Source organism: Lepidochelys kempii, chromosome 10, assembly GCF_965140265.1.
Source record: "Lepidochelys kempii isolate rLepKem1 chromosome 10, rLepKem1.hap2, whole genome shotgun sequence".
Classification (NCBI taxonomy): Eukaryota; Metazoa; Chordata; order Testudines; family Cheloniidae; genus Lepidochelys; species Lepidochelys kempii.
In genome coordinates this window covers 64698632-64713536 of record NC_133265.1, presented here as the reverse complement: position 1 = coordinate 64713536, position 14905 = coordinate 64698632, and the positions used below count along the sequence as shown (strand labels likewise).

The following is a 14905-nucleotide window of genomic DNA, read 5'->3' as shown; positions in this document are numbered from 1 at the left end:
ATTCCACCCAAAAAAAGCCTGAGGCCTGGTCTATGTTAAGAATTTGCTTTGGAATAGCCACATCTCTTGGGGTGTGAAAAATCCACTCCTCTGAGAGACATAGCTATACTGTCCTAACCCCTGTCATAGACAGCACTAGGTCGATGGAAGAATTCTTCTGTCAACCTAGCTACTGCCTCTTGGGGAGGTGGATTACCTATACCAACAGGAGAACCTCTTCCATCTGCATAGGTAGTATCTACACTGAAGCACTACAGTGGTGCAGCGTTTTTCAGCATAGAGACACCCTGAGTAAAAGTTTAGTAAACCCAGGCTCTGTTGGACTGATCAGAGACCATCCACTGAGAAAGCCCTGCCTCCTAGCCCAGGCCCTAACTCAGTGCTTGCCAAATTTTTTACCTCACATCCCCCCTTACCGCTGTCCAACCCTCCCCCCCTCCCCAAAGCCGTGGTTGGAAGGTGGGGCCGGGAGCAGGGCCACGGTTGGGGCCATGGCTGGGGGCAGAGCCACAGGTGGGGACAGAACCAGATACAAGAGTAGAGTCACAACTGGGACCTGGGGGTGGGGCTGGAGCAGAGGTAGGGGCAGCAGAGTGGGGCTGGGTGACACTCCCTCCCCAACCCCTGTGGGGGCTGGCCTGGGTCCTGCCGCACACCTCTGAACATTCCTCTGCACCCCCTATGGGGGTGCGCCCCACAGTTTGGGGACCACTGCCCTAACTGATATACTTGGGAACTGTCAATTTAAGCTGTCGCTGCTGTGTTAAAACACGAAGAGAGAGTCCATATCCAGTTTGGTAGGGTTGAAACCATTAAAGCTTAATGGATCAAAACCTAGACCTTGACTTATACCTGGGAATGAACTAAAAGGCAGAGCAGACCCTGGGACATATAGTCATGTACAAGAACCAGCACTATTGTTTGAAAACTCAGAAGGAGGCTAGAGAGAGAAAAACAATGAATCCTGATGAAGTCTTTTATTCTTTAAAACAAAAAGACAAAAGACAAACTGAAAAAATGCTAAAATGGCAAGGAGGACAGCTGGAAGCAATCAGCAGCAGATATAAAGCTATAAAGCTCAGTGATATCAGTAGGTTTCAGTTCTGTATTTGTTATACTGCTGCTGTGTTGCTTGTGAGAGATTTCTGCTAACAAACAACCCTCTGCAGTTTGTCCCTTCCAAGTGTTTGGCATTTTGGCTCTCACAAATATAAAGATCCCAATTTTTGCAGGTTTGGGGGAGAAACCTTTGTTTAATAGGAAGCAGTGGGGTTGGAGGAGGATCATATTTTGTCTTACCTCAGACTCACATAAGTTGTGTATACCAAAGTTTGTAGTGTAGAAATGGCATTATTCCTATACAGGAAGAGGAATTAGCTATACTGGTGCATCTGCCTTATGGGTTGTACTGGTATAACTATATCAGTAAAAAAATCACACCTCTAACAAAAATAGTTATTCCAGTGCAAAATCTGTATATAGACCAGGCCAAAGACACACACTGCCATAAATGATGGCATGGTGGGAGCAAGACAGTAGAGCCAGTAAAGCTCTCTCAATACGTGTACACAGGTCTAAAGTTTAGACTCTAAACCTCCGTGTAGGAAGTACGCAAGAATCTTAGCTGTTACTAGAGCATATGGGCCATGAAGTGGCAGAGGAGTCATCCCTTAGCCACTTTGCACCAATGCACTGTGTTTGGGGTATAAGACTCCCTTTTCCTCAACATTTTTAGATCCCTTGTGCAAAACCCATTATGCAGAGGTTTCTGTACTTGGTCCAATAATATAAAGGTATGAATTACTCCCTTTCATCTCAGTGGCATGATAGCTCTAAAACATATTGACAACAATTTACGGACAATGTTAACTAGTTCATTACTGATCATTATAGCAGAAACATCCATCTATTATGCAGCTGTAGGTAAAGCTTGAATAGAATGTTATCATTCCTTCCATTTAACCCCTGAGCAGGATGGACTTAGCTGTACCTGCCTAATCCTAGGCTTTTGATGTGCCTAGTGTATACTTAAAATTTAGGTCAATTTAGCTACTGCGCTCAGGGGCCTAAAAATCCACAACCTGAATACCATAGTTATGCTGACCTAACCCCTGGGGTAGAAGCAGCTAGACTGATGGCAGAATGCTTCTGTTGAGCTAGCTACCATTACTCAAGGAGGTCGTGTTCCCACAGCAATGGAAAAACTCCTTCTGTCGCTGTAGCCTGTCTACACCATGGGGTTATGCTGGCATAGCTACAGCTCCATAGCTACGCTGCTGTAGTCCCTATAGTGTAGACCCAGGGGTTCTCAAACTGGGGGTTGGGACCTCTCAGGGGGTCGCGAGGCTATTACATGGGGGGTTGCAAGCTGTCAGCCTCCACCCCAAACCCCACTTTGCCTCCAGCATTTATAATAGTGTTAAATATATTTAAAAGTGTTTTTCATTTATAAGGGGGGGGTTGCACTCAGAGGCTTGGTACGTGAAAGGGGTTACCAGTACAAAAGTCTGAGAACCACTGGTGTAGACATAGCCTGAGTCTAGCCTTTTAGGAGATTCCTTAAAATCTCAGGATTTCCTCCAAAATCTCTGGAGTATTCTCAAGGCTGGTGGTGTCATAACATGAAAATATAGGGCAAAAGAGAGTCCCACAAAGAAGATAGATCCTGAGCTCTAGAATAGTCTAGATTCACCATATGGCATATAATATTCTTCCTCATTTAAAAGATGCTGAGATACCAGACTGGTGGCTGCTTTATAAATTTCTAAGTTAAATCCAAAATAATTTAACGTTAATATTTTTTCAAATGATACGGAGAAAATTGGATGAAATGGATGGGCAGAGGGAGTCAACCTATGCTGAAAGGAATATCTCAGGCTTTTTTGTTTCCATTTGCAGGCTGTGAGACAGGATCAGGTCCTTTGGTTATAGATCTTTGGGGTATTGACCGTATCTTCTTATATATCTGTAAAGTGCTGTGCAGACTTTTATCATCATTTGGATTTAATGATAAAATTAATGCCCATGCAGAAGCTCTGAATATCCTAACAATAATTAAACTTACAATAACAATAAGAACCACCCAGCAGTGTTAAATACTAATAAACAAATACATTAGCGGCAGCATTGAATAATCAAATAATAATGCTTCATGGTACTGCATTAATATTGAGATACTGGGGATGGAAAGCGACTCAGACATCTCAAAATTGCAGATCAAGATAAATAACACCATGTCACAACATTGGCAGGGGCAGCGGGATACGAGAGAGGATACACAGAAATGTCTTGAAGCTGTGGAGTGAGATAAACAGCACTGTGTAGCAAGTGATAATGCAAACCATAGAAAAATATAGAGAAGAGCCTGAAGAAAAATACACTTTCTGTTTTTTATGAGTTTTCTGTTTTCTGGGTGGCAGGGTCACAACCGGACATGCTGAAATTCATTCCTGCACTGAGGCCACTGTAAGCCCTTCTGGGGAATACACCTGAAACGAGGGGGCACAACAACAACACAGTATAGCTGGTTCTTTGCTATCCTCATCAGCAGTCTTCACCTCAAGAAGTGTGCCAGGAGAGTGGCCAGGGTGTTCCTATGCCAGGGCTATTCCTAACTGTTAGAATTGCTCATAGGGAAATAGTTGCTGCTGGGGCAAAAACTAGGGCAGCCCTTAAGTTATTTTTGAAAAACTAGGGCAGCCCTTGGGTTATTTTTGAGGGAGAGATCTTTGGGACTGAGAGGGTGGCTGTTGAACAGTTAACGCTGCATGTAGACATTTTTGTTGTAATCCTAGGTGTGTTCATGGAACAATTAGTGGTGAACATGGATTATGTTGGGGGTGAGTGGTGGGGTGGGGAGTGATTGAAAATGTAGCAATGGGAGTTTTGGGGGTATGCTGGGAGGGGGTTATTGAATATTCAGAGGTGGGAGTGTTTATTTGGGGGGGTAAGTGAGGCTGGGGGTGTTGCTGAGCATGGGGAAGGGGTCTCAGGGCAGTAGAATTGGCAGGCTCTCTAAGGAGGGTGGCTGCACAGAGAGAGCTGGGTAATATCTGTGGCGGGGGGGGGTTACACTTCGAGCTGGAAGTGGCTAATTAAGGGGAGCCCTTCGCCCGTAAGATGTCCCCGCTTAGCAGAGGGGAGGATGGAGACGATAGGCCTCTCCAGTACAATGGTGTCACTATGGTAACCCAGGAGCCCTCTTCGCTCACCCCCCCTTCCGGATTCGTTCTCGCGAGAGCTGGCCGGGCCGGCGCGGAGAGGCCAGGGCGCTCAGGGGCCTTTTCAAACCCAGCAGCAGCGGCGGCACAGGAGCTCGGCAAGGAAATGGCGGAGAACGATAAACCGGAGACCGCGGCGGCCGCGCCGCCACCGGGGGGAGCGGAGGAGGCCTTAGCCGCCCCAGACAACCAGCCTCAGCAGCAGGATGAGGAGATGGTGGCAACGGCGACCGAGAGCGGTGGTAGCGCCAATGGCGTCAAAATGTGTGTGCGGGGCTGGGCCTGGGCTCCGAGCCGGGAGACAAGCGGGAGGGGGCTAGGCAACGGGGCTACCTGAGCGCGGGGATTCAGCCGGCCGCCTAGGCCGTGGTAGAGAGGCAGACCGTCCTCTCCTTCTCGCCCCCCCCCCCACCTCGGGCAAGGCTCCTCCCCCTCCGGGGAGCCCCCATCACCTGGGAGGGGAAGTAGAAGCCCCCCCCCCCCGTTAGTGTTAGCCGCTGTGGTGTAGCCTGGGGGCGGTGTGTGTGGAGAAGGGGATAACGAGCAGGTCAGAGGAAGGGGCTAAGAGCGGGGGGAGGGGAGGCTCACGAAGGCTGCCCTGCGGTGAGGTGCTGCTCTAGGGGGGGGGGTTGCTTCCCCCATCCCATTAGCCTCTCCTTGGGAACACGGAGAGCGTGGCCCTGCGGCAAGGCAGGAGGCCAGGCAATTGTATTATATTAACGATGGCGAGGTTTCTCGGTGTGATCACTGGGAGCAGTGCGCTTCCTTGCATGGTCGTGTGTCTGCTCGCTGAATCCAAGCCCGTACGTGTAACACAGACAGTAAGTATGTGATTCTGTGAGGATTATATGGGTGGGAGTTGATCATCACTCCACAGATCGCTTTTGAGTAGTGAAATCTTTATGTCTTCAAATACCATAATCTGTTCTGTTTACACCACGTTTTTCTGGAGATGTATTGTAACTTTACATTGCTGCTTTTTTTTGTAGTTTGTTTTTTTTTTTGTATCCCTCCATCTGTAAAGCCAGGTTGGCTTAGAAACAGGAATGCTCTTGTGCAGGTGCATAGAGACAAATCTGTACTTGTAACACATTTTGAAAAAGTTTTAAAAATTAACAGCTTTCCTGTAAATTACAGTGCTATTTTAAGATCCAGTAAGCCAGGACCTGTCAGGGACAGATGTGGAATGTTATTAAGAAGCTTGGAATTTCAGCTTTCCAATGTAATAAAGCAAAAGGGCTTTCTAGAACTGATGGTTCTTGCCTGGTAAAAGTTTGAAGGTCTGATGTCAGTGGTTGAACATAGGAAGTCTTTGATCTCAAATCAGTACAACTTTCAGCTCCTCATTTTACCCAGTTCACACCTTGGAGGAAAGTATATTTTGTTACAGATGTCTTTTAATACATGGTGGCTGTTTGAAAGCTGCGTTGACATTTGAAATGTTAAAAGTATGGATTGTGGTAAATAAACACACTTGAGGTCAGATTCAAAATAAAAACATTTATAAAAGGGGTGACGAATGAAGGCATTTATTCCATGGTATTCTTGTATTTGTGTAGATTATATTTTACATACCTTGGGGTAACCTAGGTCAGGTTTTCCTTTGTTGTGCACTTGGCTCTAAATGCTCACACTCCTGTTTTTTGTGGTTTGTATTATTCTTGGTTTAAGGCCATGTGTAGAGTCTTGCATTTTCAGATTGCTGTGCAAACATCAAAATGCAACATGGTGTTAATCACAGTTTTTCATTTTCTTCTGGGAATGTAATAATTATGGCAATGACTTAACAAAAAACCAATTACCCTATATTTTTGTTGGTAGACTTGGGGAGTTGTTTTAGAAAGAAATGCAAGATATGCTCCTGGGTATCAGGGTTTCATGTACACATAATCCCACCTCTGTTCCCCTTGGAATCGTGTACAGAAAGCATTATGTTAAATTTATTGTGTATCAAAAGACAAATTTCAGTCTGTTTAAATTCTCCTGTAACCAGATAGTGCTTATGTAAAAGTGGACAACGTATTACTCTAATCCTGCAATTACTTATGCACCTACTTAACCTTACTATGTTGAGTAATAGTACTACTCAAGGTAGTAAAGATAAAAATTTGCATCTGTGTTTGCAGAATTAGGGACTTAGTTGTGGAACTTCCTGCACTGCCACTTTGTACCCATCTACTTATGAACAGAATCAATAGAAGTTCCTAGAATAACTTTTTCAGCACAATACATTGAATAAATAGAATTCTGAGCTGTAAGTATTTTGTTAACTTATGTATCGTGAAAAATCACGTGCATATTACAAATTATTTGAAATCATCTTTTTCTGTGGGTTCTTTATACATAAGCTTGGAAGATTTATCTTTTTTTTATTTTGTTTTGAAGATTTATTTTCTGCACAATTTTGGATTTAAATGTTTGCCTCAGTTTGTTTCCTACAAATGCAATCTTTGAGTTAAAATTTAATTACTAGTAATATCTGGAATCAGAAAATAAAATTCAGTTTAATTATTGTATTTCTTCTTATTTACACATTATGCAGTAAATGCTAATAATAAATGCTGATGATTGTAATCAAAGTTTAGAATCATGTTATTGTTCCTACTCAACTTTGGCCCCAGCACATGTTGATGCATACTACAGTACATTGGGTCAATCTAACTATCAGGTGATTGACCAGAGAATGAACAAACAAACAAAAAAAATCCCTTTATGTAAAATTTGATTAATAATGATAATTCTTGGTGTTTTGGGGATCTGGGTCAAGAAGTCAAATATAAACACTTATACAACAATAAAAAAGTGCTAGCTGCTCTACAGAGAAGTATGAAGACAAAATCCCTGGCCTTAATTAATTTATAACTGGTGTCGCTGTATTGCTTAATTTCATTACTTCTGTGGGAATTCTGTACTGATTGATTTTTTTTATTTTTTTATTTTTCTGACTGAATGGACTCCACGCTAAAGTGAGATAGGGAAGTTTGTAGCTCTTAAAGTTGTCATTTCAGTTGGTCTCCAGACCACAAAAGTAATGCTGCTTCAATTCCCGTTTCAAAGGTTTTCTTTGTAATCAGGGAAGAAACTACATCTCTACTCTGATATAACGCTGTGCTTGGGAGCCAAAAAAATCTTACCGCATTATAGGTGAAACCGCGTTATATCGAACTTGCTTTGATCCACCGAAGCATGCAGCCCTGCCCACCCTGGAGTGCTGCTTTACCACATTATATCCGAATTCGTGTTATATCGGGTCGCGTTATATCGGGGTAGAGGTGTATGTAAAATGATAGCTCATATTTTACAGAAAACGTTGCCTCTCCTTCTAGGATGCACAGAAGTTCTGCATCCATGGATTTCTATGTTCCTTATGAATACTCAGGTGATCAGATTGTTTTGCTATATATAAAAAATGAAAATACCAACATATGCTTCTTTTCTGGATATAATCTCTTTGGATATAATATATTTTTTAGTTATAAACTTTGCAATAATCTCTCAACTAACTTGATTATTACATATTTTGGCTACAAAGCCCATTTCACACCAGTGCTTTCTAATTCTAGGAAAAGTAATTGCTTCAAATTCATGCTCTGAATTCTTAAAATGGAGTTTGGCATTGTGGATGGATAATAAATGGGACCCCACTGTAGAACTTTTCATTTACTTAGCGTGACAGTAATAAATTGACTTTATTCCACACTCAGGATATGCAGGTTGATTACATTTGAAGGTGTGGTTACTTTTTAATGAAGAGAATCTTGGCTCTTAATTTCATAATTCTTCAATAAACACAAACGAAACAGTCCAGCGATGTACTGTATTTATAGAACTGAAATGTGTATTTTAGGTCATTTGAGCTACATGCTGAAAGTGTCAAAACTTGGTATAAAATTTTAGGTCCTGGATCCCTGTTGAAACAAATACAGCTTGTGAGGCATTGTGAAGATACTGTTTTGCTCATGTAATAAGTTAAGCAAGAGGTTCCAAATCCCCCTTTTCTGCAATCTTGTAACCCTTAGATATGAGAGGAATATTGTGTAATTGCAACTGGTGTCTCATGCAAAGATCTTTCAGTACACTGTTTAAAACACCTAAGTCTCAAGGCTTGTAATAACTAGGCTGGTACATCTCAGTTACACAAGTTTTTAATAATCTGTTTCTTTATAACACCACCTTGCTGGAACTTGACCAGCATATTAGTACAGAAGTACAACTTAACTAGACTTCCTTACTGTGATTATAATGGAACAGTGTGGCCTTTCTTTGCAAACTTTAACTTCTTATTTTGTTGCCAAATAAAACATCGTGTTCATGAAATGAGACTGTTTAAAATGAAATCTTAAAATATCTTGGGAACTAGGGAGTTCCGAATGGTAGTTGCAAAGTTGGTAGCATGCAAAATGTGGCATTTGCCCTATTAGTATAGAATTGTACCATTATCTCAAAGCAAAACTAATCTGTCTGTCTCTTGAAAATATAGGGATAATGATGAGGCAACAAAGGAAGAAAAAGCACCTGTGAAGGAAAAGTATGTTCCAAAACCGAAGGCAATTCCATCTCTTGGAAACAAGAATAGATTCCATCCCTATTCAAAGGACAAGAATTTAGGCACTGGAGAAAAGAAGACTATTAACCGTAATAGAGTTTTCATTAGCAACATCCCATACGACATGAAATGGCAAGCTATTAAAGATCTTATGAGAGAAAAAGGTAACTCACTCCTGATAACCCACTTCATATAGGAAGGGGAACTTAAAATATTTTTGTCCTTTGAGCCACACAGATTTGACTTGCATTTTTTTTTATTTTTTGTTTGGCCTTTACTTGATACATCTATCTTTCCCCCACTCTTTCATTTGAGACAACTGCATTGCAGGGTAGTATGGGAAAATGAAGTGTTTACAAACTTGCCATTCTAGTGTGACAGTAGAGAGCCAAAAGCATATGCATGCCCTCATGACTTTTTAAAGAGATTGTGTTTTGTCTAGTTGTAGTCTTTGTAGATTTTTAAAGGGCTATTGTATTTAAGCAATACACTTAGTGTGTATTTCAAAAGATGTTTTGTATTTCCTTGGTGGAATCTGGCTGTGGAATTAACTTTGTCTGCATTGTCACTACTGCCATGACTGACTGTCTGGAGATCTATATTAAAAGTGTGTTACTGCTGTTGCAGTTTTGATAGAGTAATCTGAACAACCCAAACGTTTTACTCTGGACAGTTTGGGGGAAAATAACTCTAATAAGAATTCTGTAAAAAGTTAGATCTGTTATTTTTCTTGAAAATATTGATTCTTTAAAAGTAATGCAAAGCACACTTGGCTTCTAGGCTGTTAAATAATGCCAAAAACTTTTTGTAACTGTGCTTGGTGTATCTGTTGTAAGGTGACATGACTATTTGATTGGTTTTATTCACCGAAACTTTAGAAAGTGTGTGGCTTGCTGTGAAATATTTGACGTGTAAATTTGGTTATTATATTGAAGGCAAACACTTATGATTGAAGACATTCAGGTAGAAAGTCACCTTAAAACAGCTGTTGTGAGTAGGATGACAAATGTCATTGAAAAGTGCTAATGTTGATGTTCTAATCTGATAGGTTAAGGGACCAAGTGTGTATCTGAATTTGTTCACCAACTATATCATACTGGCCAAAATATGATCTGTAGTATGAATTAGGTTAAATATAGTTGTTTGTATAGCTCTTGAGAATGTGGCTGCTGCATATTTCTGAAAATTAGCTAAATTATATAGCCATTGACAGGAGGTATGTTGGTCTGGTTTTGATTGTTGGTGAATAATAGGTGCTTCTCTGTAGAGTTGTGCACAGGGGCACAGTAAAGCAAGATATTGGTGTTTAAATGCATTGTCTCTTGGTATTTCCCCTTTGTATGTCTTATGTAGTTGGTGAGGTTACATACGTGGAGCTGTTTAAGGATGCTGAAGGAAAATCAAGGGTAAGTGCCGTGGGCAACAATCTGCTAGAGGTTTAAAAGTTCCTCAGCAGTTTTATTTTTGTATAATACCTGTACCAGTTTTTGGAAAGTAAGTTTCATTTTTATTTTATTATGATAGACTTGAGGCTTCTGTATTAGAATCAGTCTGACACTTTCATGTAAATCAAACTAGCTGGCTGTAAGGGACAAACTATTTTATAAAAGTCAACAAATGGCATTTACTTAATTCTCTTAAGGTAATACTTTTCAGCCAACACTTTACTTGAGGATTTTTGTTGTGTTCTAGATCTGTTTTATGTAAAGGACTTTAAAAAAAACTACTGAATTGACAAATTTTGCAAGTGTAATTTTTTTGAGGCCAATAAGTATAAAAATGTTAAGACTATACTGTTTGAAGAATCTAATTTGAGAGTTTACAGGACTAGTGCTCTGAACACTTTGGATTATTGAATTTGCCTGTTTTTTAAACTGAATGGAAGGAGGTGGTTGGCAGCCAAGAGAATGCCAGCAATGAGGCACTTAGAGTGAAGAATGTTAAAGCTCCTTTGTCTTTTTTTCAGTCAAAAGTTTGAGCTATAATAGATCTGAACCTGCTTTATGAACTGAGAAATGCAGGTTTGATTCTAACTGAGCAGGAATAATTGTTGTAAATGAGTTCCCTAACATTTGTAAAACAAAATGGTGTGTTTTCAGTTTAGTCTATATTACTGCTCACTTAAAGCAGTCCTAAGCTAGTTGCTTTATTAAATGGGTTTTGGTGCAGTCGGTAATTTACTTTCATGAAAAGTAACTTAACTTTTAAACATAATTCAGAAAGGTACACAAAATCCTTGTATATTATATGTATGTGGAATTAAATTTTGTACTCAAAGGTCAGCATCCAGTGACACACTGAGTGTGCTGATCGTATTCTTTTAACTGTCCTATATTGATCTGTGTGGCATTTTTCTATAGTCCAATTCTGGTTTGGCTCAAAGAGAATAAAATAGAGTTTACAATATTGTCTTTTGCTTTTTAATTGTAATATCCACTGTAGTGCATTTGTTCAGAAGACACTAGGTGAAATTAAATTTTGGCTATCAGTAAAAAGCATGTGTTTATAAATTCTGGAGTTGAAATTTAACTAACAGTTATTTAACAGTAATATGGAATCTTAAAATATTTTATTAGCTACGTTTACTGACTCCTTTTTTTTTTTTCTCCTTATGTGTTCACAAATCTTCATCATGGATGTAGGGTTGTGGGTAAGTTTCTGTGTGTGTGTGTGTGTGTGTGTGTGGAAAGACACTACTGTATAAATATTCTGCTAGGTTTTTAAAATTAACTTTATTTTAATACTCTACATATTTTGTTCCTTCTTAAGTGTGGTTGAATTCAAAGATGAAGAATTCATAAAGAAAGCATTAGAAACTATGAACAAATATGACCTTAGTGGAAGACCCCTGAACATTAAAGAGGTATGAATGTTACCTTGTTTTAGCTTGAATTGATGAAATCTTTTCTAGGAACACTTGAAGTGGCTTTATACTAACATGAGGTGGTCTATTAGCTACACATATCTTCCACTTTCTATAGTGGAGAGGCCTCTTTATGTTTCCTTAGCCAGCAAGGGGCCTGTGGCTCACAGAAGGCACAATGCCAGGGGATCTAATGTGACAAAATCATGATGTGTCCTAAAGACTGTAGTATGCCAAAATAGACAAATGCCTTTTTTTTAAATGGTAGATATCTCCTAACTTCCTACCACTTCCCTCTGTCATCCCTGGTTATTGCTTTCAGTTTTTATACTTTTATCAAAATGACTCTTAACTCTGGTCTGCCAGTCAGATTGTTCTGACTATTTTGTAGTGGGACAGGGGGTGGAAATAGAGTGATTGTGCAAATTGAGATCTCAAATAAGTGTCAAAATTCTCAATGTAATATACAGTGTTGGGTCCTATAATAGTTCTTTGGAATGTTCTGTTACATTTTTAATCATGGAATTAACAAATAATCAAAGTTAATTGAATTAACTCAGTGCTTGGAAGAAGGTACTAGACTGACAGCCCACTAGATTGAAATCTTTTCTACTTGTCCATAGGCTAGGTACAGCATGTGAAGTGGCAGTGCACGCTTCCTCCACAAGTGCTTTGCCAATATGCCTCAACCCTCATCTGAAAGGACCCACCTCTAGAGGTGAGGGAATTAGGTCTCCATGCTACTTAAGTGCTTGATCCCTCTGCTGATGCTGACAAGGATATTAGTTGATGATTTTGATGGATTTTTGTGGAATTTTAAAATAGTACTTCTTTTGTTCAACTGTCAATCCTGCTGTTGATGAATGTGTTAGCTTTACTTTTAAATGTGTTCTAGGATCCTGATGGTGAACATGCTCGTAGGGCATTGCAGCGTGTGGGAGGACCATTCCCAGGAGGACATGGACCTGATATGGCACCTGGATTGATGAATTTACCCCCTTCAATTCTCAATAATCCAAACATTCCTCCTGAGATTATCAGTAATTTGCAGGCTGGCAGGCTCGGGTCCACTATTTTTGTTGCTAATGTAAGTTTAAGCACATATTTAAAAATTTTAATGTCTAATCTATCTTAAAAAATCCTTATGTTCAGTAGTACCAATCTCTCTGAATTATGCAAGAATATCCACTCACTCTCCCTTTTTAAAAGGACATGCATATGAATTAATTTTAAGGTCTGGTATTTCTTTCCTGAAACTGAAGAGAGAACGTATGTATGTGTCCAAAATACGTGAAATGGATTTTCAGCAGCAGACTACTACCAGCAGGTCTTTTTGATGGTCTTCACTGTGCTGTCGTCCTTTGTTGCAATTTTTTAAAATAGTATTTACAGATAACTTTGGCTTTTCTTTACAACTGAGTGTACTTGTTAGTTGGCAAGTGTATTTGTATGTATCCACCTTGTGCAGAAAATCTTGCCAGTTACTCTGCATTAACACAAACTCTATTTTACATTATTGTTTTAATGCGATTATTTATTCTGATTCTTTTACTAGCTCAGAATTTGCACAAATTTAAGAAATACCTGAACTAGTCCTGATTCTCTTTAGATGCAAACTGGCACTTAAGAGAATGCAGGTGATGCAAAAAATATCCCTTCCTAATCAGCATGTTAAAAGTCGAGGAGGGAAGCATACAGAAGTGACATGAAATCATCACTTTTAAAGAGATTTGACTTGTTAGACTCACTGTGGTGGACATGTGCTATAAAATATATTGTTTTTAAGAGTTTAAAAAGTTACTGTGCTGTACAATGTCTTCTAAATTATTTAATGAGAAGAGATAAATGTATTGGAATTGTGTAATTTTGTATATTCAGCTTGACTTTAAAGTTGGCTGGAAGAAACTAAAGGAGGTGTTCAGCATTGCTGGAACTGTAAAACGTGCAGATATCAAAGAAGACAAGGATGGCAAGAGTCGAGGAATGGGAACAGTCACTTTTGAACAAGCAATTGAAGCAGTTCAGGCAATATGTATCCTTATTTTTGAGAATTAGTTATCTGGTCAAAGGAGCAATTTGTTAAATGTGGATTCAGTTTGCATTGAATGGTATATGAGAGTATGTGTTTGATTTTAAAGCTACACTATATCCATTTGCATTGTAGCTGCTTTATGTGCATGCTAAATTTCAGTTTCTGTGTACATGAAGACCTTGAGTGTACTTCACAAAACAGCTTAGGCGCCTAAACTCCAAAATTAGGCATGTAAGTCCCCATGCGTGGTGTCACCGAAGTCCACACAACTTCTTCTAGGCTGCCACCTAACTGTGTTGGCACCTAAACTAACTTGGCACTTAACATTCCATTGTAAAAGTTCCCTGGGAACCTAAGTTTTTAGAGCTTGGGGTATGTTCAATTCTACTCTAGGCATCTAGGTGCCTAAGTCACAGAGCAATTCATGAACCAGAGGAAGATAGAAATTCGTTGGTTTGTGTGGCTTGAGGCACATGCACCAGTTCGGATCCCATTCAAAATCCAGGTGGTGTTGGTGGTACCTACCTTATAACTGTTAGTTCAGTGGTTAGAGCACTCTACTGGGATGTGGGAGACCCAAGTACAATTCTCATCTCTCTCACCATCCTGAGCTGCTCTAACCCCTGAGCTATGGGATATTCTGATTCTTCTCTTGTTGAAGCCATTCCATAGTGGATAAATGATGAGAGTGGAGCAGGGGGACTGTACCAGGTTCTTCCATTTCCCAGGTGGGTGCTCTAACCATTGGAATACAGAAACATTCTCTCTCGGCCAGTGACTGTTCAAATGTGGATAAACACTTAAATAATCATTGGGCCGGAGAGAGAGGGTGACTCTGCAGTCCAGTAGTTAAGGTTGAAAAAGGAGCTGATTTGTTCAGTGATTGTCTGTAACTGTCATTCTAACTAGCTAATCTCCTTGATTGGAGAAGTGGGGAGGGAACCACTAAGAAGGGTGATGTAAATTATAAAAATGCGTCTTTAAAACTAGTTAAGCTGCCTTCAGTTGTCAGATCAAACTTCTTTGACTTGGTCTTCAGCTATGTTCAATGGACAGTTCCTGTTTGATAGACCCATGCATGTAAAAATGGTGAGTTGTCTGCCCTTTTCCCCCTTTAGCCAAGCTAAAATGTAGTGAAATCCCTCCTAATAATACTCATTTCACAACAGGATGACAAATCAATTCCTCATGAAGACTTCCGTGTGGTGGAGAACAAGACGCCACAGTTACCTCGTGAGTATGGG

General features: G+C 40.0%; 1 protein-coding gene across 1 annotated transcript in view; it reads left to right on the top strand.

The window, feature by feature from the left end:
- Positions 1–4119: 4119 nt before the first annotated feature.
- The window catches only part of MYEF2 (myelin expression factor 2), a 33795-nt gene continuing 23009 nt past the window's right edge, over positions 4120–14905 (top strand). The window contains exons 1-9 of the mRNA XM_073303950.1: positions 4120–4484; positions 8701–8930; positions 10120–10172; positions 11409–11416; positions 11536–11629; positions 12525–12716; positions 13508–13661; positions 14701–14750; positions 14831–14894. Of these exons, the coding sequence (XP_073160051.1) occupies positions 4120–4484; positions 8701–8930; positions 10120–10172; positions 11409–11416; positions 11536–11629; positions 12525–12716; positions 13508–13661; positions 14701–14750; positions 14831–14894 (1210 nt within the window). The remainder of the gene's footprint in view (positions 4485–8700; positions 8931–10119; positions 10173–11408; positions 11417–11535; positions 11630–12524; positions 12717–13507; positions 13662–14700; positions 14751–14830; positions 14895–14905) is intronic.